The sequence below is a fragment of the Erpetoichthys calabaricus genome, chromosome 12 (assembly GCF_900747795.2).
Source record: "Erpetoichthys calabaricus chromosome 12, fErpCal1.3, whole genome shotgun sequence".
NCBI classification, from domain to species: Eukaryota; Metazoa; Chordata; class Cladistia; order Polypteriformes; family Polypteridae; genus Erpetoichthys; species Erpetoichthys calabaricus.
The window spans coordinates 70,860,704-70,884,725 of record NC_041405.2 but is presented as its reverse complement, the minus strand read 5'-3'; the positions used below and the strand labels follow the sequence as shown (position 1 = coordinate 70,884,725).

Here is a 24,022-nt window from a genome sequence, read left to right as displayed (position 1 = left end):
AAATATACACAAACACACACACATAAACACAAAACAGTTTTATGTAAAAAATATAAACGCCTTTGTGTTGACAATTTCATTCAACATTAATAAACTGAGATGAAGAGATATGTAATGTAATATACATACACATAATGTACATAATAATTTTGAGTAACATCGATCTATACCAATCAAAATGATGCTAAATATGAATTACATAAAGTAGTAGTTGATATATCAAGTTTACTTACTAACACAGCTCTCTTTCTGAACTACTGTCTGTGTCAGACTTCAAAATCAACCAGGTCTTTATCAATGTTTTCCTAGATTGCCCCCAAAAACTCACTCACAGTGCGTTTTGGCTGACTTAAAGCCATTTTTTCTGGAAAAATAAGTGAAAATGATGCTCAATGATGACCTTCGATGATCTACTACTCTTTATGTGCTGAGGCGTCGTGTGCCTTTGAGAGACTTCTAGTTCATTATGCATGCCCTCAGCTGTGTCTAATTATGTTCATATATGAACATCTACATACAGTATCATTGGAGATGTCACAGTTGCTACCATCCTGTTTGCGAGTGTATGACTTACTGAGTCTGAGCTAATGACTCGGAAATGTGAGCTTGTGTTTGCCAAAGGTGGCCTTGCGCCTCCTCTTTTTTGGAGAATATCTCATGATTGATGCATCATACAATAATGTGCTTGGATATGTTTTACAATAACGTGCTTGTACATCTACTGGAAGTACTGATGTGTCAGTTGTAGTTATTTGCTGTTGTTTTGTGAAGTAATATGTGAGAGCACACGAAAAATCAGAATTGTGGTGTGCTTTTCAGCCTGTAGCTTGAGTTTGCTTAGTCGGTGGGAGGATTGACCACATTTGTTGAAATATATTGGTTGGGACCTTTTGATTGATGCATAACAATTGGGTATTCCTTATACTAAATAATTTTTCAAATATTTTTATGACAGTTTATGAAACTCCACATGTATGATTTCATTTCAGATTAAAGGTCAACCATAAATATTGTAACAATTTTATTACCAGGAGTGTGAAGTCGACACCCATCGCTTGCAAACGAGGTATTGTTTATGTTGATGTATGAACCTGTATGATATAGCAAAAGATTTTTAAACGATCACTTGGCCCGGTACTGGGCCGCTTAGTGTGTAAGAGGCTGCATTTTACCTGTCCTATCAATGCAAAAGGCAGATGAATGGGAAATCATTATATATTTTGTAAAAACTGTATCTTTGGCGCAATTCTAAATGAACTCCTATATGCCTTAAGATGTACATATCTGACAAGGACCTTTCATCTCTTCCATAGTGACTCCTTAGCCTAAACCTAGTATTTTTAAATTATTTTCACCATGTCTGCAACAGCATTGTATCCAAATTAATCTGCTTTAGTTTATTAATAAATAATACATTTGATTATATTTTGCATCTGAAATATATGAAAATGGTATAAATCTTCTTTATCAGCTATAACTAGTTTGCTGCATTTATAGTCTTAATACTTGCTTCTTCTGATCTTATGTGTAATTATGGTTGTCATGTCTTGCTGCCAACTGCTGCAATAGGCAAGTGGTTGTTTGATTTGCCTTAATAGCTTCCGTCTTAATTATACCATCAAAGTGATATTTCAGTTTTCTTCTTTTTGTGAGTGGAAAAAATGGTTATTTTATTTATTTTCTAAAAATGTACAAAGTCTATCATATCTGGACGCTTTAGGTATTTCTTGTAATTGGTCCAACAGGTCTTCTTGTTGGCACGCTGGATGCAGTGATGGATTCAACAGCCAAAGTTGCACCATATCGCATTCTGCATCAAACACCTGACTCCCAAGTCTACTGGTCCATAGCTTGTGGTAAGTTAAGTCACCTTGTCAAAGTTAATGAAGATGTGCTTAAGGGATATGATGTCATCCTGACATCTTGTTGGTTAGATACCTTTTTTTCTCAACATTAACAGAAAGTTTTGTCCAAGTAAATAGAAGTGTCAGGAAGTTCATTTACACTTGTGCTTGTTTTTGTAATTGATTGATTTGAATTGATTTCTAATTGGAAAAATTACTTTTATGCTGGTGACAAAGAACACGGAATATATAGACGTTTCTCTATAGATTGACTTTTTTTGGTCAAAAAGTATATTGAAGTGACAGAAGTACATTGAAGTGTTAGAGTTGCTCTTGTTGCTTCCCTTCTTATTGTTATCAGCATTAACAGATCAACTAGAGCAGCTCTGTCAGTCTCAATATCTGGGGGCTCTTGGACTATATTAAAGCAGCCTCCTTCATTACTCTTTAAAACATGTTACAAACGGCTCATGTTGACTGTTAACTTACTCAAAGACCCCCCCCCCCCTTTGTTTCATATATATACAGTATATGTATGTATATATCTTTGGTCTATTTGGGCTTACTGTATCTGCATAGCACATCGTGCTGCAGCCGCTGACTTGTAGTTGAAATGGAAACTGACTGCTTGTAATGACCCTACAAGAAAACATGACAAGAAGGTAACATGTCATGCTGCCAAAGATGAAACAGTCTCATAGTATACCAACTTCAGCTGCTGCTGCTATGCTTACTTTTTAAAGCTGCACAGGTGTGAGGGCCGTTTTGTGGCTATCCGAACTTGGTTGTTGTATGTGGACAGAAAACACATTTGAATATGCAATCATGTTAATTTTGATCACTATCCATTTCTGATTAGCTCCAAATGTGGTCTGTATGACTGTGATCCATCACCAGCTTATTTACAACTGTTTTTAATGTGATTAAGTGCCATCTGTTCATGATGCATGTCAGTAGGTGTAAACAGATGTACTATGCCTTAGCTACAAATTCTAGCAAGGGCCCAGATTGCAGTTCTCATTCAAATATATCCGCTGATGTAAGTTCTTTACTCAATGTTGATTTTGGTTACATGGCTGCTGGTAGCTTTCCCAAACCACTGCAATGTCTAAGAAAAGAAAATCTGAGAAAGAGAGAAGATGATTTCAAGGTATATGTGATTCATAATATACAGTATGATTATAATGGCATCTGTGTGTATTTGTACAAATCTGGTGCTAGTTGTTTATTTATATATTCTAGCCGTAGCTGGGATAATAACAAACTGTGATTCATAATAGATGATTATAATGAACAGAGAGGCATCTGTGTCTCTTATTTGTACAAATTTGGTGCTAGTTGTTTGTTTATATATTCTAGCCCCAGCTGTTATAACTGTTATTTTAGCCTTCAGTAAATCTGAGTTTGAAGACCCTCAACTAGATTCTTACATTGCCTAAAACTATGCTTATAGCCATGCCCTTGTATAGATTGGCATGTTTTTGCTGTTTATAACTCTTTTGATAAAAAAACAGTCATTAATCAGATATCATGAGGGAATTATCACATTATAAAACATTTCTTAAAATGGAAATAGATGTACTTTGCTAAAGAACTGAAAAATACTGCCAGTCATATTGCTAGATGTCATCCTTTCTAGAGGTTTGTTTTCAGAAAAAGTATACTGTATGTAAAACTTAAATTAGAGTTATTGGGTAGTCCAGCCAAGTTAAAGAGTACAGTCTTTAAATAACTATCTGTCGATATGAACAGGATTTTGGGTTATGCAAGTTTTTTGTCAACTTATTTTTCTCTATAAACTTTTTATAAAATTTTGTTGTGTTTCTTTTCCTTTCTCACATCACTCTTACCAGAGATTCTTCTTTCACATGAACCCATCTTTGTTTTATCTGTAAATCACTGGCCTTTCCTGATTAATGAATGAAAATATATAATATTTTTGTACTGTAGGTGCCTCAAAAGAAGAGATTGAGCATCACTGGGAGTGGCTACAGCACAATGTTATGAAGACTCTTTCAGTGTTTGACTCCAGTGAGGATATCACTAGCTTTGTCCAAGGCAAAATACGGGTATGTGCGGAAAGGAGAACTCTCTCACTCATGAAGGGCCAGTTTATAGTTGTCATTTAATGTAACATACATTCTTTGGGGCATTGTGGGAAATTTAGAATATCCTGTGAAAATCACATGAAAGCATGCAAATTCCACAGCGACTGTATAAAATGTTATGCTGAATTATTACAAGAAAACTCTTGATTCACACAAGAGACTCATACAAAATTAAATACTATAATACTGAAGGAAATTTACCATAATAGCATATTTTAAGGTTTGTATTGTTATGTTTCACCCTTATGACACAGAAAACTACATTATTTTGTAAAGTACACTTATTAAAAATCATTCTCTTCAGTCTGATAGTTTAATATTGTAACTAGATTGTATATAAAATAATGAATTTATTACAGTATTGCAACAATGTTAAATTATATAGATGAGCGGTTTGCTGATAATTGTCATTTATGATTTTGTTTGCTGCAGTATAACATGATTAAAGTCCTGTGTGTTTGCAACCAGTAATTTAAGCCTCTGCAGAACGTTTCTGAACTGTTTACCATCTGTTAGTAGCATTTTGATATACAGTATATTTAGTGTTTTACTTTTTGTTACCAAATGTTGCCCTTAGTAGCACACAAATGATCATGGTGCCTATTATTATCCAAATCACAGTCATAGTGCATGTATACCACAGCCTTATGCATAGCTGGAAACTGTCTCAGCAATGCTGTCCTCATTGAGTAAACTATCCCGATTTCAGAAAAAAAACTGGAAGACTTGGAGAAAACCTACACACATACAGGTATACATGTAGACTTGACACTGGCAGTAACCATATGTAAACTCAGTCTTCTGAAAGTGTGAGGCAGCATTATATTACCTTGCTGCTCACTTGCTTGTTTATACGAGGAAGAAAAAAAAATGTAGCAAATATTTTCTAGGGACATCTTTAACACATATTGGGACATGAAATTGTTATATAGTATTTATATACTTGAGTGTTTTAGGTATACTCTTTTGGAGGGATTCATTTTGAAAACTCTGCACTCCATTTGTGCCATATGATTCTAATCTGCTGCTTGGAGCATTATATACATCTGTAATATAAATTTGCAGGGAACAATATGTTTTCTAAAGTTGCTTTTCAAATTGTGTTTTTAGTTTTGTATGACAATATTCTCTTCTGATTAGTATGAGGTGTAATGTTTGTAAACTCTTTTTTTTTTTTTTTTTTAAATAAAACATTTACAGGGTCTGATCGCAGAGGAAGGAAAGACTTCTCTCATCAGAGAAGATGATCCAGAGAAATTTAGGGAGGCTCTCCTGCGCTTTGAAAAGTGGTTCAACTTGCCCAAGTCAGAGAAGCTGATTAACTACTACTCTTGTAGTTACTGGAGGGGACGGGTTCCCTGTCAAGGCTGGCTTTACCTGAGCACCAACTTTCTTAGTTTCTATTCCTTTCTACTTGGCGCAGAAGGTAATTGCTGTGGATCACCTGTTTTCAGTATACATGAGCCAAGTTGTCCACAAGGTGAAAGTAATTCTGTTTGAACAAAGTGGCACAATTTCAAAACTTAAACATGCCTGTTTGCTAATATAAAACCCCTTTTTACCACCCTCTTTCATGGTATGAGCATTCTGTTCTGAATCAGCCTTTATTTCTCATGTGTTCAAAGGTATTGCAATTTCTTCTTGTTATATTTCAATGTGTGGTATTTGTGTTGCACTTTGCTTAAGTTACCATAAAATAATATAATGAGCACTGAGATGGAAATTTATTTATTTATTTATTTATTTATTTATTTATTTATCCTCTTTAATAAAACCCCTGTGTGCGTCCAGTGTCCGTGTGTGTGTGTCTTCTGGTGAAGTGCGCATGCGCGGGGCACGGTGCGATGCTTCAAAGCAGATGCTTCAAAGGCCTCCTGACGCGTCACACAAGACAGATAGGGCGGGACCTATAAAATATCGCGCGGCCTATAAAATATCGCGCGGCCGATCCAATCGGATTTCAGTAAATGAGGTAAGACCTAAAACATAACGCACGAAAAAAATATTGGGTACTGAGACGCAGAGACCAGCTTCCCCAAAGAGGTGGGATTAGTGTTTATTGTTGTGCAAGTGTTCACTCTGAGGATGTCAGATTTGCGATTAACAAACTTGGCCCGGTAAAGCGTAAAGTGCCAGTCATTGAAGGGGTTTTCCTAAATATACGAATTTTCATATTACAATAGGATGACTTTTAAAAGTAGATTTATTTTCGCGCACATAAAATCTGTTGCTGGGGAGATGTCACACATACAATAATCAGCGGCACGCCAGCACTAGGCATAGGTAATAAAGATAGATAGATAGATAGATAGATAGATAGATAGATAGATAGATAGATAGATAGATAGATAGATAGATAGATAGATAGATAGATAGATAGATAGATAGATAGATAGATAGATAAGTAATAAAGTACCGTCCTGCTCCACTGACAGACTGAGGAGATCGTTCCTCCCACACTCTATGCGACTCTTCAATTCCACCCGGGGGGGTAAACGTTAACATTACACAAAGTTATTGTCTGTCTGTTATACCTGCATTGTTATCAGTCTTTAATTTAATATTGTTTTTTGTATCAGTATGCTGCTGCTGGAGTATGTGAATTTCCCCTTGGGATTAATAAAGTATCTATCTATCTATCTATCTATCTATCTATCTATCTATCTATCTATCTATCTATCTATCTATCTATCTATCTATCTATCTATCTATCTATCTATCTATCTATCTATCTATCTATCTATCTATCTATCTATCTATCTATCTATCTATCTATCTATCTATCTATCTATCTATCTATCTGATTAAAATACTTTCTGGGGCACTGCACAGTACCTGCTGGAGAAAGGTATTACTGCGAGAGAAAATTAAAGGCACACAATACAGTGACGCATATTACAGCCACATACTAATGTTTATACACTACTGTTCTAGCGCCCGTTATTGTAACGGGCTTAATGTCTAGTTATTATAATAAAGCTGCTCTCCAGCCTAACCCACTCCCATTTGCACTTCCCTGCTGTTATGGTCTCTTGGAATATGTTTAAACAATTGTGAGTGCTTCATCCATCTTGTCCAGTTCCACTCCACACCTACACTCCATAATGATCACACTCCCTCTCTCTCTCTCTCTCTCTCACTTCTTCAGTGCATTGTACACTTCTCACTACAACAGTAATTCTCAGTCTTCTGTTGACAGTGACCCCCTACCAATTTGTGGCATCTCCATTTATTTCTTCCAAGGCAACACCACAGGTCTGATTCCTAAAATAATTAATTCCAGAGTGCTGCCACAGTCTTTCTTGAAAAAAACTATCCCCAAGGGTCACTTCAGCTGCAAAAAAACAGTCCATCATTAATGATGTTTATCAGTTTGCCTGTAGGCTACAATATTTTTTTTCTTTTATATTTTGTGTTAATCTGTTAATTTAGTGGTGTAATTTCCATGTTTAAATTCATACCTTATGTTGTCATAGTATCATTTAATCTGCTAGTCTACTCCTCTGCTGTAGTTAATGTTATGCTTTTTTTTTGCTCTTTTGCAAAAGTAGATTACTTTTCTTTGTACAGTTTTGGTTAATGCTGTATGTTAATGTTCACTTTCCACTTTAGAAGTTCATTTAACTTCATTATTGTGTGACTAGCATTAAAATAAGAAATTATTCTTTCAGTCTAGCACTTGTCACTTGGGACCAGCCTAAGTATTTATAAATGAACTTCCCCACTGTTAGAACCAAAGAAAAAGTTTGTAAAACAGCCACAAAGGAGTGCAACCATGGATATATTTTAGCTCATATCTAGCCACTCTTACCCACTGTAAAGGACTTCGTTTTCAATACACCTTAACATCATCTTACAAGATGTACTTGCGGAAAAGGCACACCACTTTTGCTGGATCACTGCTGTCAGTATACCTGCCATTACCATGTCTTCAAGGCTGTGCAGTTATTATGGACCACAAGCTGAAATCTTGGACTTTAAAATGCAAGTGCAGCAAAACTACATGTGAATATTAGTATTTTTGTTTAAATATATGCAATTAAAAATAAATATGCTGGGTGTAAAGTGGAACTTACATAGGTAAATCAGAATGGTTCTCTTCACCTTTGTGAATAAGAGAATACTATTTTTTGCATTTTAAGATCTACATTTCTTTTTTGACTTGCATATACTAGATCTGTGAAAGGTTTTACCTACCCTTGAATTGGGTTACAATTAGCTTCTGGCCTTATTCTGTTGCTTGAGTCTTTAATCGGTAAAGCAATGCTGATATGCTCTGACAATACTTTACAAAATATAAAATTGGTGCCTGTGTTCTGCATCCTTGTTGGAAAGCCCAGAATTTTTTTATTGTTGCTATGCAAATATAGTGGGTGATTCCTTGAATTATCTAGATTCCTTTTACTTTTTCACAGTGAAGCTGGTTATTTCTTGGAATGAGATTTCAAAGCTGGAAAAAACCACCAATGTTATTCTAACAGAGAGCATCCATGTATGTGCACGAGGAGAAGACCACTACTTTTCAGTCTTCCTGCACCTTAGTGAGACCTTCCTGTTAATGGAGCAGCTTGCAGACTATAGCATTAAGAGGCTGTTTGATAAGGAAACATTTGAAGGGGACCCTGCCCTTTATGATCCTCAACAGATCACAAAACGGTAACATATTCTATTTTACATTCAAATTATGGGATGTGTGCATTATTCAATTTTAGTAGCAAATTTGACATTTCTGGATTATTCTGAGAACTTGTGAGTTTTGGAATAGACAAAAGTAGTCAAACTGACCTTGCACCATAAATGCTCATACTGTTTTTTAGCTCTTCTCAGGAGCTTAATATGTACAGTATGTTGTTTCTGAGAAAATTACTGGAGTCTTTTGTGCTCAAGAACACTTCCTCATTTTTTCACAGAGGGCTGGAAACACGTGCTCGCAATGAGCAGTTCAGAACCTTCTTTCGACTGCCACGAGAGGAGAACTTGCTGGAAGTCCATGAATGCTTCCTCTGGGTACCGTTTAACCATTACAACATGCTGGGAAAAATGTGTTTATCTGAAAACTATCTTTGTTTTGCAAGCCAAGATGGCAGCCAATGTCACATTATCATTCCAATGCGTGAGGTGAGAAGAATTTTTTGGTAACTGAGCTTTCCTGGACATATCTTTTTACATTATGAGTATTCCAATGTGAGTAGCACAGTGTAGTCAGGCTTTCATTCTGGCAGTATGCCACTAATGTCAAAATCAAAATATAAGATTGACAAGTTATGCAGGCATGCTGAGGCACATAATTAGTATGACCTATACCTTACCATTAATAATTGTTCACATAATCTTGTCAGCACTGGGTTTGACCTTAGATTACATTGGTGTTGGGTACACCTTATGCTTTAGTTGCTTCAACTGATGATTGGACTCTGGGTCATGGTGATATACCCAGGTTTCATTCCCAATTTTGAAATACTTCTTAAATGTCTATGATTCCAAATCCATTAGCTCAAGATTGGATACAGTGTAATTTTATTACCAGAGTCAACATTCTGGGCTCCCAAGTCTAATAGACCTTGCTCATATTTATTTGTTCATGAAAAATGCATTCAGCTGACCCATAACTAACCCCTATAGTGTTTGCTATTTCATTTGCTGTTAGTCTTTAATTTTCAGTTACAATTCACTCTATGTTTGTGATTTTTTTCTTGTACTGTTGGCCAACACTGGGTAATCTTTGGGAGACATCCTTCCCCAATGGATTGCTGAGGCACATCTCTTCACTGTGGCATACAAAGGGTACTGATTTTGGTGTAAATTGACTAGATGAAAATGAATCTCCAAAAATGTATTGTTTTTTAGTGGTTACATTTTAGTGACAGCACAATACTTTATTTTGTGGTTTTTGCCATCCATGTTGACTAATTCCTGAAATAAGTAACATACACTATAAACTGAGTGTAGTCAAGTTCAGTCTTGGAGCACCTCAGTAGCTGTTTATTTGTTGCTTTAAGTTAATTGCTTAAGTAAAAGCTTCCGATAATTGAACTTGTTTAATTTTATGTCTTTTTTGTGTTTTATTCTTTCCATCTTGGACAGATTTTTTCTTTCCAAAGATATTTTAAAAATAATTTGTGAACATCCGCTAATATAAATGGGACCAAGTTATGTGGTAAACTGTTGGCTCCTTTAATATTTTCATCTGTTTGTGATTTGACTGCTGAAAAACAGTAAATGTAGATGTTTAATAGTAAAGAATGCAATTGAGGGTTGGCAGTCTTAACAAGAAAGTTAACTAAAATGAAGCAAAAAATGTTGCTCGAGCAATAATTGCTTCAATAGAACAAAATTCTGAATCAAATGCAGTTCTCCAGGCTTGAACCTGATTACCCCTGATATAAAGCATAAATACAAGAAAATTGCAGTTTGCACATTTTAGCACAAAAAAATTAGTCTTTAGACGGCTGCAAAAGCAATACCATAGAATACTTCTTTCAGTTTCAGTCTTAAAATTTGATCACTGTTTGTATGATTATTTCAAAATTATAATATAAATACAATACAAAATATTTTAGTTAATTTCAAACAAAAAGAGCATACATAGCCAATTTTTGAACTTCCTATTCAAAAGACTGGGAACAGTTAAAAATAATTTACAGGAAAAAAAGTAATATATTGTATATTTGCTTATTTTTTATCTGAAGGTTATTGGTGTTGAGACACCAGATAACACCACCAAAGCATTAACCTTGGTTGTAAGAGGGCAGAAAGCACTTCGCTTTATGGAAGTCATGGATTTTCAGCGCTTGGCTGGGATTGTTCGAGAAAAATGTGGCACATCAGGCAGCCCACAGCATATAGTCAGCAGACAGGTACTGGTAACTGTACGTGCAGACTTCATAGTGTCTGAAATTACTTTTTTACAACTGATATACTTACTTGTTGAGCTTTTATAGGCACACATTGAAGGCTGCCCAGACCTCTTTGAACATTTTGAAGATAACTCAGGTGAAGAGTCACTCATGGTTGGTCAGAAGGTCAGCAGTCGAACTGTCAGCACTGAGGCTTTGATGAATGTTTTCCACCCTCAGGATTCAGAAAACCTTGACCCAAAAATGGTATGCATTTGGTAGAAACTAGAGTACTAATCTATCACTATTTTATTTTGACCTAAATCAATAACTGTTTTATAGATGAAACCCAAATTTTTTTTCCCCACTTTCCATTGTTTTGGGTATCCTACAGGGTAAGACATATATTTTAATTTTATCAGCAACCTCTGCTTACTCAAGCCACCTATGTCTGTTTTTACTCACTTCATGATTTATTCTCTCTGCACAAATCTTTAAACTTAAATGCACGCTTTTCCATCTCTCTTCCAGTAAACCACTGTACATCAATCTCATCATTCCAGTTTTTTTAGGTTTTCCTCATTTTATTCATTCATTGTTTGTGTTTTGTCTCATAAAACTTGTAAATATCTTTCCTTTCATTGTCAGCAAACATCTTAAGGTATTATTTTATTAAATATAGAAGTATTTTCTACCAGGCTCATTTGATTTCCATTAATCATTTCCAAAACACAGAAAACAGCTACCAATGTATTTAAACTTTTTTGAGGCAGAATAATTGAGTTTTGCCATAGAAGCTTTTGAAAAATTTGTAATTGTTTATATATTTTACAGTTTTTCTACAATTAGAAGATTTCTGTCTAAAGTTAAATACTAAATAGTTTCATTTATGTCACTTTCTTAAATTTTTTCACTTTTAATATTTTGATTTTACATTTTTTTGTGGATTTAAAATGTTTTATATTACTTTTTTCATTTATTTATTTACTTCTGCCACCACTGTCTGTTTTGCTGATCTCAAGTAATTAATTCTAGTCTTTGTGTTGCATTTTGATTAGCACATGCAAATAAGAATTTCACTATACTCTGTGCAAGTCACTTTAATCACCCTTTAAACCTATAATCCCATTTATTTTTTCTTTTGCCTATGCACTTTTTAATAATTACTTTCTGTTCTGCCCCACCTTTCTCTCTTAGTCTACAATTCAAGACCACCTAAACTTTATTATTACTAACACCTGTGATACAGTGATTTATTTTCTTTTACCAGGAGGAAATGTTCTCAATAAAAAATTCATTACTTAAAAGGGTACAATTATCAAATTGTTACCTATATGAGAAACAATCAAGTTTTTTCAGCAGTATCTATTCTTTTTGTCCTTTTGCGGCCACCATATTTCCAGGTCCTTAAATTTGCTTTGGATGCCTCTAATTTCCTGAAATTTCAGCTTTGTTTCCATCTATTTTGAGGTAAAATGTGACATAAAGGTTCTTTGATCACTTTCCCAGCTGAAAGAAAAAATGAAAGAACAGTCTTGGAACATTCACTTTGCAGAATTTGGTCGGGGAGTCAGTATGTTTCGCACAAAGAAGACACGAGAGCTGATTATCCGTGGTGTACCCGAAGCTCTGCGTGGTGAGCTATGGCTGCTTTTCTCTGGTAGGTGTTCTAGCCTTTTGTTAAGAATAAATATGAAAATGTTTCAAATGTTTTTATTTTTTGATTTTATTCCTTGAATTTGTACTATAGGTAACATGAAATTTGTAATATCACAAATATGATGCAGAGGATATTTATGTTTATTTACGGTTCTCTATAATTGTTCAACCATTTACCTTTGAGTTACACCAGGATCCTGTGATAGGTGTTGAAGAATAATTAAGAACAATATATAGCTCTATTCTTTTCCTCTTTGCTTCATTTGAATGTGACCTTTGACACTCGAGCAATTTGCTGCTGAGCGTGAATGGGCTGGGGTGAGCATCAGCACCTCCATGTTTCAGGTCATAGTTCTGTCTTGGAAATGAGCAGATTTCTCTGTCCATGGTGGACAGCTGCCTTTAATGTGGTGTATCTTGGGATCTTGTTCAGTAGTGATGGGAAAAGGCAACACAAGATCAGCATGTTGATTGGAGTGGTAATTGTTCTGTGGGTGCTGCACCAGTTTGTGGTGGTAAAGCAGAAGCAGAGCCTATAGACAGAAGTTTTGGTTTACTATCCAGTCTACATCTATGTCCTCCGCAATGATCATGAGTTGTGGGTAATGAACCGAAAGAATGAGAGTGTTTGTTTGAACATGGCATGCTGGGCTGACACTCTGTGATAGGTTGAGAAGCTCTGAGATTTGGAAGAGCCTTAGAGTAGAATTACTACTCCTCCAGATTGAAAGGAGACAATTGAGGTGCTTTGGGCATGTTGTAAGGATGTCCCCTCCGAGTCTCCCCCAGAGATGCTACAGGCTTATTGTGACTTTAAAACTATAAATTATGCTTTCAACAGCAAAACGCCCACTTTGTACTGAGCCTACCTCTAAAAACACAGAACTATGTTATATTTTAAGATAAAGAATATGCCTCCCAATTTAAAATTAAAAAGAATGATAGTTTAATTTGAACAATGTTAGTTTGATTTGTATTTCAGTGAATAAAATATAAAGAACATTTGGTATTTTTGAGTTAAAACTTGAGGATTATTATAATTTATGCAGTTATTGATATAAAATGGAATCCTGCAAAATGTCAATTATTCAAACATTGTTATTTATAGCTAAGCTTTTACTGTAAAGTGTGTGAAGCATTATAGATTCATAGCTTCACTAACATTTGATTTAAGTGCAAATTCATGTGTTCAAAAATCAGATTGAGCAAAGTATTCAGAGTAAAGCAAAACTTGGTCACTGATTAAGGAAACAAAACTCTCATGAAAACATTTCAGAAATAAATTTAAAATATAACATATGCCAGACAGGTTTATTGCAGTAAGGTCATAAAGAATATGAAAAGTAAATATTTAACTAAACGGTTTTAAATTAAGCATTATTCTTAGGTCAGCATCTTAATTGCTAAAAAAGAAATGGAAATGTTTTTGTACAGTATATTTCTAAAGTTTTCAGTATGTTTTGGTAATAAAGCTTTTTAGTTTTTCTAAAAATCAAGAGTGTAGGTTTTGTGTCGAAGATCACCCTCTCTCAAAGTGTTTTATGTTTTGCTTTTAGGAGCAGTCAACGATATGGCCACACATCCAGGTTACTACGCCAGGATCCTGGAAAAGTGCATGGGGGCTTGCACCTTGGCAACTGATGAGATTGAGCGGGATTTGCACCGTTCACTTCCAGAACACCCTGCCTTCCAAAGTGACACAGGAATCTCTGCACTTCGCAGAGTCCTTACTGCCTATGCCTATAGAAATCCCAAGATAGGATACTGCCAGGTACTAAACAAAGGGCTCCATGTACTGTCTTGTTATTAATATCAGTTTGTTCTATTCTAATAGAAAGGTTAGCTGATGAAAACTCTTTGTGTATGATGTTATGTAACTATGCAGTCCAGGATTGTTTTGTACCTTGCAGCCATCGCTACAAAGAGATGCTGTGGCTACCAAGACCCTTAACTGGACTAGGCAGTATCAGTAAGGGATGAATGGATATTATGTGCCATATATGCCCTTTTATATACTACATGTTTTTGTCTAGAGTTTCTGTGAGATCTATAAAGTAATATCGAAAAGAAGAATGCTGAATTTTATTTCTCAACAATCTGGGACACTAAATTTCTCCAGTGGATATCATTATTTCACAAACTACTTAAAAATGCATACAGGAACATACTTGATTTGAAGAATTTTAAAGTATATAGTAGTTTAAGAATTTCTGTACTTATAATAGCAGTGTGAAAACAAATTTTATCAGATTTTTCCAAAATGTCTATGTAAACCATATATTTAATTTAATTTATTATCGTAGCTTATTTTACATTGAAAACTATTTATTATTAGTCTCACTGTTGCAAAAACAAATGCATACTGTATATTGGAGAATGGGACCTCAGACACAAACTACTACATTGAGAACTGATTGAAAATAAATGCATAAATTAGTATCAAATATAAATATATATAACATTTCTAGGGCAGATGGCACAGTGGCGCAGTGATAGCGCTGCTGCCTTGCAGTAAGGAGACCTGGGTTCGCTTCCCGGGTCCTCCCTGTGTGGAGTTTGCATGTTCTCCCGATGTCTGCGTGGGTTTTCTCTGGGTGCTCTGGTTTACTCCCACAGTCCAAAGACATGCAGGTTAGGTGCATTGGTGATCCTAAATTGTCCCTAGTGTGTGCCCTGCGGTGTGGGTGGGTGTGCCCTGCGGTGGGGCTGGCACCCTGCCCAGGGTTTGTTTCCTGCCTTGTGCCCTGTGTTGGCTGGGATTGACACCAGCAGACCCCTGTGACCCTGTAGTTAGGATATAGCAGGTTGGATAATGGATGGATGGATTTCTAGGGCAGATCAAGAAGCAATAAGATAAGAAGACAGAGTCACTTGTGCAAAATGAATAATATTTTCAGTGGTTGCATTGGTCACTGGTCAAGGAAATGATTACTTTATAGTTAACAGACTAATAACACTGAGGAATAGTAAATTGCCAGTATAGACTCAAGTGTGGTTTGCCTACTGGTTCATGAAGTCGGCCCATCTCCTTGGCTTTGCTGATATTTAAGTGTAGATTGTTGTCCTGACACCAATCTACCACGGTGTCAGAAAATAAATCTTTTCTGAGTAAGCTGTCTCATCATTACTTATGATCAGACCTACAATAGTGGTGTAATCAAGAAATGTAATGTTTGCCTTGGGGTTATGTCTGGCCACACAATCATAGCAGAACAAAGGATACTGCAGGTGGTTTAGCTTACTACTTTCTTGTGTGGCTGTGTTAAACAATGAGGAGAGATTGAGGGATATGCCAGTTAGGTAATCTAAAATTCAGGTACAAACAGTGGAACTTGGTAGTCAGTCTTGATGGAATAATAGTGTACAATGCTAAGCTGCAGTCTAAAAAAACAGTACTCTGATATAGCTATTTTTAATCAAGGTCTGCCATCTTGAGCACTATTTTTAATGTGCCCTAGCACCAGTCTGTCAAAGCGTTTAATCAGAAAGGGACTGAGTGCCACTGGTCAGTAATTTCTAAGAGGGCCTACTTTTATTTTCTTTAGTTCCGGGATGACTGTTTTCTTTTTGAAGATTGTGGGAAACATTGATTCTCTCTGAGAGGCATATAAGACTGGGTTTTAAAAATGTCAATAACAGCACTGGTCCTTAAAACCCCAATTGACACTCCATATTGACCAGCTTCTTTGCAGACACTGACACATTTAAAAATCAGTATTCTCATTTGAAATCACTGATTCCCATTCTTATAAGAGATAATTTCCATAATCTGGTCCTTCTTAAATACTCTGACATCTCAAATTAATGGGCCATCCAATTACAATATTAAGAACTGGTTGTCATTGATACAGCTAATTGGAAACAGGGTGATCATCGATGTAGAGATCATCTAATTCTTTTGGTCTTTCTCTCAGCATTTTAGTTTTTAACATAGTGGTCTTGCTGTTATCCTCTCTTATGGCTGCCCTAACACTTTGCTTAGTTCCCTTTTCTCTCAACACAGGGCTGTCATTGGTAGTGTAGAGATGTTGAAGTGGAAATGAGAAAGAGCACAAAAAGAGGTTTTTAGTTTATCTGTATTGATTTAATGCTGCTCATTTCAATTCCTTTGATTAAATAAAAATGTAATTGCATCAAAAGTGATCATTATTATGGATTGCATATATATATATCTATACTAATAAAAGGCAAAGCCCTCACTGACTGACTGACTGACTGACTCACTCATCACTAATTCTCCAACTTCCTGTGTAGGTAGAAGGCTGAAATTTGGCAGGCTCATTCCTTACAGCTTACTTACAAAAGTTAGGCAGGTTTCATTTCGAAATTATACGCGTAATGGTCATAACTGGAACCTCTTTTTTGTCCATATACTGTAATGGAAGGCAGCAAGATGGCCGTAGGAGACGGAGTTGCGTGTCGCGTCATCACGCCTCCCACGTAATCACGTGAACTGACTATGAACTCAGTACGTAGAAAAGAAGGAGGAGCCCCAAAGAGCGCTGAAGAAAACATTCATTACACAATTGACAAGGCAGCGAAACAATAAGAAGCGAGTGAGTGACACATACAAGCATCTTCATAAGACACGAGGTATAAAAAAGCACGGTGTAAACCGTAAGTTTAAATTAAGTTTATAGAAACGCTCCCGCTGCCGTTTGCAATACCATATTCGCGAGATACAAGTTTAATGAGAAGACATGAGGTATAAAAAAGCACGGTGTAAACCGTAAGTTTAAATTAAGTTTATAGAAACGCTCCCGCTGCCGTTTGCAATACCATATTCGCGAGATACAAGTTTAATGAGAAGACACGAGGTATAAAAAAGCACGGTGTAAACCGTAACCTTAAATTAACTTTATAGAAACGCTGCCGTTTGCAATGCCATATTCGCGAGATACAAGTTTAATGAGAAGACACGAGGTATAAACGAGAGTTTGCATCACTTGGTAACAGAGTTAAAATTGCTGTAGCAAGAAACTTTTAACTGCCGGGTCTTAGCTAACATTAAATAAACCCGTGGACATCGCAACATCACACAAGAGAGCGGCTCACGTGAAGTGACTGAATGCAGCAGGAGTGATTACTTCGATGAATCAAACCTGTTCAAAAAACACATTACACAATTGATAAGGTAGGAAAAGAATATGAAACAAAGCACGGTATAAACCGTAACTTTAAATTAAGTTTATAGAAATGCTCCCGCTGCCATTTGCAATACCATATTCGCCCCTGCGAAGTGCGGGGATTTTGCTATATATATTAAACTATTTCAACCATTCTATGATCTGCTTCTCGCAACTGAAAGAGGGCACTGTGGCAGAAGTTAGCCGACTTGCTCACCAACCACAAGCGTTACCTGGTAGGTAACCACCCATACAATCAGATTGTGAATCAGACTACGAATGCCTGCAATGTAATTACCCCGATCTACATGCTGTCAAATGAACGAACCACATGCCGTGGCACAACGTTAGGGGCTTCGCCTCTAGCGCTGACGTCCGAGGTTCGATTCCCGTAAGGGAGTGCAGTGAGTGTGTATGCCTGATGAGCCCACAATTATGGCGAAACACATGTTGCGTACTATGCATCTTCAAAGCACGGTGTAAACCGTAAGTTTAAATTGAGTTTATAGAAACGCTCCCGCTGCCGTTTGCAATACCATATTCGATGACTTTGTAACAGAGTTAAAATTGCTGGAGCGAGAAACTTTTAACTGCCGGGTCATGTCGCGTGTTCTCGGGTAGGTACACCAAAAAATGTATACATTTATGCATGTAATGGGCAAACAAAAAATGTACTATACCCGAAAGCACTGCAGTAGTACTCAATGTATCTTTACTTCTTAAATGTTAATGTTTTACTGTTTAATAATTTATACGCTTCTTATATGTTGTTCAAATTCTTTTATCAAAATACCAGTAACAGCGCACTGCACGATAACGTGGAGTGAATACACTTGACATGAGCATTCATGTTATTTATCCTCTTTCTCTGTACGTTTACCATTCGTTTGCTCAGAGGTTGATGCGCTTGCTGCTTAATGAGCAGCTCTTTACCCTAGCGTCCCGCTGCTTCTCTTCTTTCGTCAGCTTCTTTTCCCGTTAAAACTGATTTTTTTTAAAACTTAGTATGTTTTCTTTAATTTTTCAGTTAAGCTGGCACTTAAGTCTTAAATCTGCCTCAAGAATGATTAGCGAAGGTGCTAGGGAATGAAAACGGCAGCCATACGCATCCGCCACGGCCACACTGGTGCACGCAGCTGTGAGTTGATTCTACAATAAAATAAAATAAAGATAAAAAGAGTAATAACTTGTAGCACTGCTATTCAATTACACTTGCCTAACGCCTCTCCTAAGGGGAAATACTGTGGGATCTGGCAATCCGTCAAAGCACCAATCACAGGCCCAATTAGAAAGCGGGAAGCTGTGATTTGTCGTCTCCCTCCCATGTAACAATCACAGCCCGTGTTGCAACGCATTATGTATGTATGTGTATATATGTGTATGTGTGTGTGTATATGTATGTGTATATATATGTTGATATGTGTGGGAAAGCGAATAGTAGACGTGACGTAGTATATGTGTACCAAATTTCAAGTCAATAGGTGAAACGGTTTGCGAGCTACAGCTGATTTAAAATCCTGGACAGACAAACGAATAGCCACGGTAGCGTATTATAGAAGAAGATTTTACTGTTTAATAATTTATATTTATATGCAATGTGCTTCTTATATATTACTTCATATTCTCATATGATAATGATGTTAATGTTGTTTATATTGATTTCTATGTTATTGTAAGTGCTCTTTATTTGTGGGAAAATAAATTTGCCAATTACCAAACTTATTTTATACATACTACATTTTATTTTTTTCTCTTGCACTCAGTGAGCGAATCCACTGGGTAATCAGCTATATATATATATATATATATATATATATATATATATATATATATATGCAGCAATCCCTCGCTATATCGCGCTTCGCCTTTCGCGGCTTCACTCCATCGCGGATTTTATATGTAAGCATATTTAAATATATATCGCGGATTTTTCGCTGCTTCGCGGGTTTCTGAGGACAATGGGTCTTTTAATTTCTGGTACATGCTTCCTCAGTTGGTTTGCCCAGTTGATTTCATACAAGGGACGCTATTGGCAGATGGCTGAGAAGCTACCCAACTTACTTTTCTTTCTCTCTCTCTTGCGCTGACTATCTGTGATCCTGACGTAGGGGGTGTGAGCAGGGGGGCTGTTCGCACACCTAGACGATACGGACGCTCGTCTAAAAATGCTGAAAGATTATCTTCACGTTGCTACCTTATGTGTGCAGCTTTTAAGTATGTTGCACGGTGCTTCGCATACTTAAAAGCTCAAAGGGCACGTATTGATTTTTTTATCTGTCTCTTTCTATCTCTCTCTCTCTCTCTGCTCCTGACGGAGGGGGTGTGAACTGCCGCCTTCAACAGCTTTGTGCCGCGGTGTTTCGCATACTTACAAGCCAAACAGCCCTATTGATTTGTTTGCTCCTTTGAAGAGGAAGATATGTTTGCATTCTTTTAATTGTGAGACTGAACTGTCATCTCTGTCTTGTCATGGAGCACAGTTTAAACTTTTGAAAAAGGGACAAATGTTTGTTTGCAGTATTTGAATAACGTTCCTGTCTCTCTACAACCTCCTGTGTTTCTGCGCAAATCTGTGACCCAAGCATGACAATATAAAAATAACCATATAAACATATGGTTTCTACTTCGCAGATTTTCTTATTTCGCGGGTGGCTCTGGAACGCAACCCCCGCGATGGAGGAGGGATTACTGTATATGTAGATATGTATATATATATGTAGATATGTAGATATATATGTATATATATGTGTCTGTGTATATATATGTATGTATGTATGTATGTATGTGTGTATATATATGTATGTGTATGTATGTATGTGTATTTGTATATATGTATGTATGTATGTGTATATGTATATATGTATATGTGTGTGTGTATGTATGTGTGTATATGTATGTGTATATATATGTTGATATGTGTATATATATATATATATATGTATATATATGTGGATGTGTATATATATGTGTGTATATATATATATATATATATATATGTAGTGTGATAAGCCGTCCGGACACAGACAGACGGACACCGTATTAAAGTCCACCACACGTTTATTATACATAATAAATGCAGTAAAGTGCACAAACCCAGTGCCGAAGCACCAATCAACCCTTCAAGTCCTGGCCACAACACAATGCTTTTCTCAGTCTTTTGGTCCGCCTCCACTCCTCTCCAACACGCTTCGTCTTCTTCCTCCCGACTCTCGCTCTTACTGGAGGGAGGCGGCCCCTTTTATATGCCCCGGATGGGCTCCAGGTGCATCCTCAGGGCTTCCGTAGCCACACCCCTGTGTGGCGGAAGCTCCCATGGTGAAGCCAGAAGTCCACCGGGTGTCCACAAGTCTCTTCCCCCCAGTACTTCCCGGTGTGGCGGAAGTACTGAGGGCTAACACTCCCAAGGCATTGGGGCGCCCCCTGGCGGTGACCACGGGTCCCTACAGGGTTGAGCTTCCAAGCTCCGTACCCGTGGTCCCCAAAGCCACCAGGGAGGATGCCCCCTCGTGTGCTGGAGGAGGCACAAGCCCTCCTCCACTCCTCCTGGGCGTCCTGGCCGGGCATGGACGCCCGCCGGGCACCACAGTGCCCCATCGCCAGCGAAGACCCGTTGGTCCGAGCGACACACCCCGTTAGGGCGGCTCAACCCCGAGGTGGGTCCTACTCTCTGTCCAGGGTCTTCAGCACCCCCTCCGAGATCTCCTCGCCCCGCTGTTCAGTGCTGCTTGTGCTTTCGCAGCCTCCGCCGGTTGCGAGGCTGCCCCATCGCCAGCGAAGTGTTGTCCGGCCAGACGGTCCATCTGATGATGGACGGCTTCCCACAAAGCAGGTTCTACTGCTCGTCCCGGGCCCCATCCTGCAACTGATAGAAACACAGGGGCAGAGACGCTGCCTGGACACCCTCCTCGGGTGTCCCTCTGTGTCACACTCTAGCAGCTTCTCCCCTTTACCAGGACCCCGGAACTTGCCTGTTCGGAACCCTGTCCGCGGGTTGCGTGTCCCTCTAGCTGACGGGACCGCCTGCTTTTCTCTCCATTCCGCTGGCTCTGGGGAATGGCCCTTCACTGGACGTGCGCACCCAGCAGCACGTCCTTTCCTGTTGGAGGAATCGGCACTCAGCCCTCGATCCCTCCTTTCCCTCTTGGACGCCCTGACAGTTTGAGTCTGCGCATGACAAACGCTCAGCCCCATTCCCGTCTGCGTCCATGCAGAGCGACGGGAGACTGCCGCGGGCATGGGGCGTTGAGCGCTAGGACCCAGGGCACTTGTCAGCCCCTGTCCGCCCTGCCCTCTCGCTGTTACTCCCCTCACCACGCGCGCAGCCTGTACCGCGGCATCCGCTGTCGGAGACCTACCGACATGGTCCCGATCACTGAAATCACGGTCCCCATCGGTAGAATCTCCCTTTCTTTGTACGGGGGCGGTCTTACTTACTGTCCCCGCCGCGTCCCTCCGGCTGAAGCCTCCAGCGCCACACCGATCCGTCCACTGTCGCAGCGACGCCAGGGCCGTGGTCGCCTTCATCTCCAGCTCCTTCAATCGCCCTCGGAGGACGCGTAACACCTGGAATAACGACGCCGCGGGCTGGAGGCATTCCTCGAACTCACACAGCGCCGCGAGCAAAGACAGATTGCCAGTCGGCGGTTGCCTTACCTTTTTTTCAGGCAAATCCGCCAGCTGCTCTCTGGGGGTCCTTCCAACCGGCCCCGTCGGGTCCTTTCTCAGCCCGGGATTGACATTCCTTGTGCCCGCCTCCATCCAATCATCGGTGGACACGTCAGACACACCGCCCAATCCTGAGCCAGTCTCTGGGAGCAGCTTCCGGTCCGCAGCCATTTTGGCTCTGTTTCCTCGTCTCCTGATGTGGCGACATGCCTTCCTGGTTTCCAGCAGTAGCTGCTGCTTATCGAGCTGCAGCGACTCCTTTCTCGTGGTACTGCCGCCTCGGCGCCGTCGACAGCCTGAGGCCCGGCATACCGTTGCCACTGACGCAGTCCCAGGTAGTCCCTGCCTGCAACACAAAAGGTAAGCTTGCCCCCACGGGGCCTGTCGCCATTGGGCAGGGCACTCACCTCCTGGGACTCGCCTTCTTGTATCGCCGTCCTCGCCGCGCTGCCGAACCGGGCGTCTTCGGCGACAGTGTGCCTGCTGGAGCCCGCTGCACTCCGGCAACGTCCTTGTTCTTCTCCCCGCACCAGGAGAACATGGCCATTTAAGGAACTGGTGGCGAGCCGTGAGGTGAATCGCTCACGCGGGGTTGTGCATGCGTCGCTCCCGCGGCGCATATGTGGGTGCCGCTGCTGCAACGGGCCACTCACAGAACATTTGTTGGATGCAGGTCCCCGCCTTGAACCAGGCGGAGCATCCTGCCGACTACGCCACTGTGATAAGCCGCCCGGACACAGACAGATGGACACCGTATTAAAGTCCACCACACGTTTATTATACATAATAAATGCAGTAAAGTGCACAAACCCAGTGCCGAAGCACCAATCACCCCTTCAAGTCCTGGCCACAACACAATGCCTTTCTTAGTCTTTTGGTCCGCCTCCACTCCTCTCCAACACGCTTCGTCTTCTTCCTCCCGACTCTCGCTCTTACTGGAGGGAGGCGGCCCCTTTTATATGCCCTGGATGGGCTCCAGGTGCATCCTCAGGGCTTCCGTAGCCACACCCCTGTGTGGCGGAAGCTCCCATGGTGAAGCTGGAAGTCCACCGGGTGTCCACAAGTCTCTTCCCCCCAGTACTTCCTGGTGTGGCGGAAGTACTGAGGGCCAACACTTCCAAGGCATTGGGGCGCCCCCTGGCGGTGACCACGGGCCCCTACAGGGTTGAGCTTCCAAGGTCCGTACCCGTGGTCCCCAAAGCCACCAGGGAGGATGCCCCCTCGTGTCCTGGAGGAGGCACAAGCCCTCCTCCACTCCTCCTGGGTGTCCCGACCGGGCATGGACGCCTGCCGAGTACCACAGTAGATATGTGTATATGTAGATATGTATATATGTATATGTATATATATGTTTGTGTGTGTGTGTGTGTATGTATATATATATATATATATATATATATATATATATATATATATATATATATATATATATATATATATATACATACTAGCAAAATACCCGCGCTTCGCAGCGGAGAAGTAGTGTGTTAAAGAGGTTATGAAAAAAAAAAGGAAACATTTTAAAAATAACGTAACATGATTGTCAATGTAATTGTGTTGTCATTGTTATGAGTGTTGCTGTCTTTTATACAGTACATATAATATACACACACACACACACACATAAACATATATATACATATACATATATATACATATCTACATATACACATATCTACATATATATATATATATATATATATATATATATATATATATATATATATACATATACACATCCACATATATATACATATATATAAACACATATCAACATATATATA

The 24,022-nt window shown here is 39.0% G+C and overlaps 1 protein-coding gene across 2 annotated transcripts in view; it reads left to right on the top strand.

Annotated features, from left to right (window-relative positions):
* Positions 1-24,022, top strand: part of tbc1d8b (TBC1 domain family member 8B) — a 71,187-nt gene that overhangs the window by 7,105 nt on the left and 40,060 nt on the right. For both annotated transcript variants that reach the window (XM_051935184.1, XM_051935185.1), the window contains exons 2-10: positions 1,746-1,856; positions 3,795-3,913; positions 5,153-5,378; positions 8,368-8,608; positions 8,863-9,070; positions 10,642-10,809; positions 10,894-11,055; positions 12,298-12,448; positions 14,004-14,218. In XM_051935184.1, coding sequence (XP_051791144.1) covers positions 1,746-1,856; positions 3,795-3,913; positions 5,153-5,378; positions 8,368-8,608; positions 8,863-9,070; positions 10,642-10,809; positions 10,894-11,055; positions 12,298-12,448; positions 14,004-14,218 — 1,601 coding nt within the window. The remainder of the gene's footprint in view (positions 1-1,745; positions 1,857-3,794; positions 3,914-5,152; positions 5,379-8,367; positions 8,609-8,862; positions 9,071-10,641; positions 10,810-10,893; positions 11,056-12,297; positions 12,449-14,003; positions 14,219-24,022) is intronic.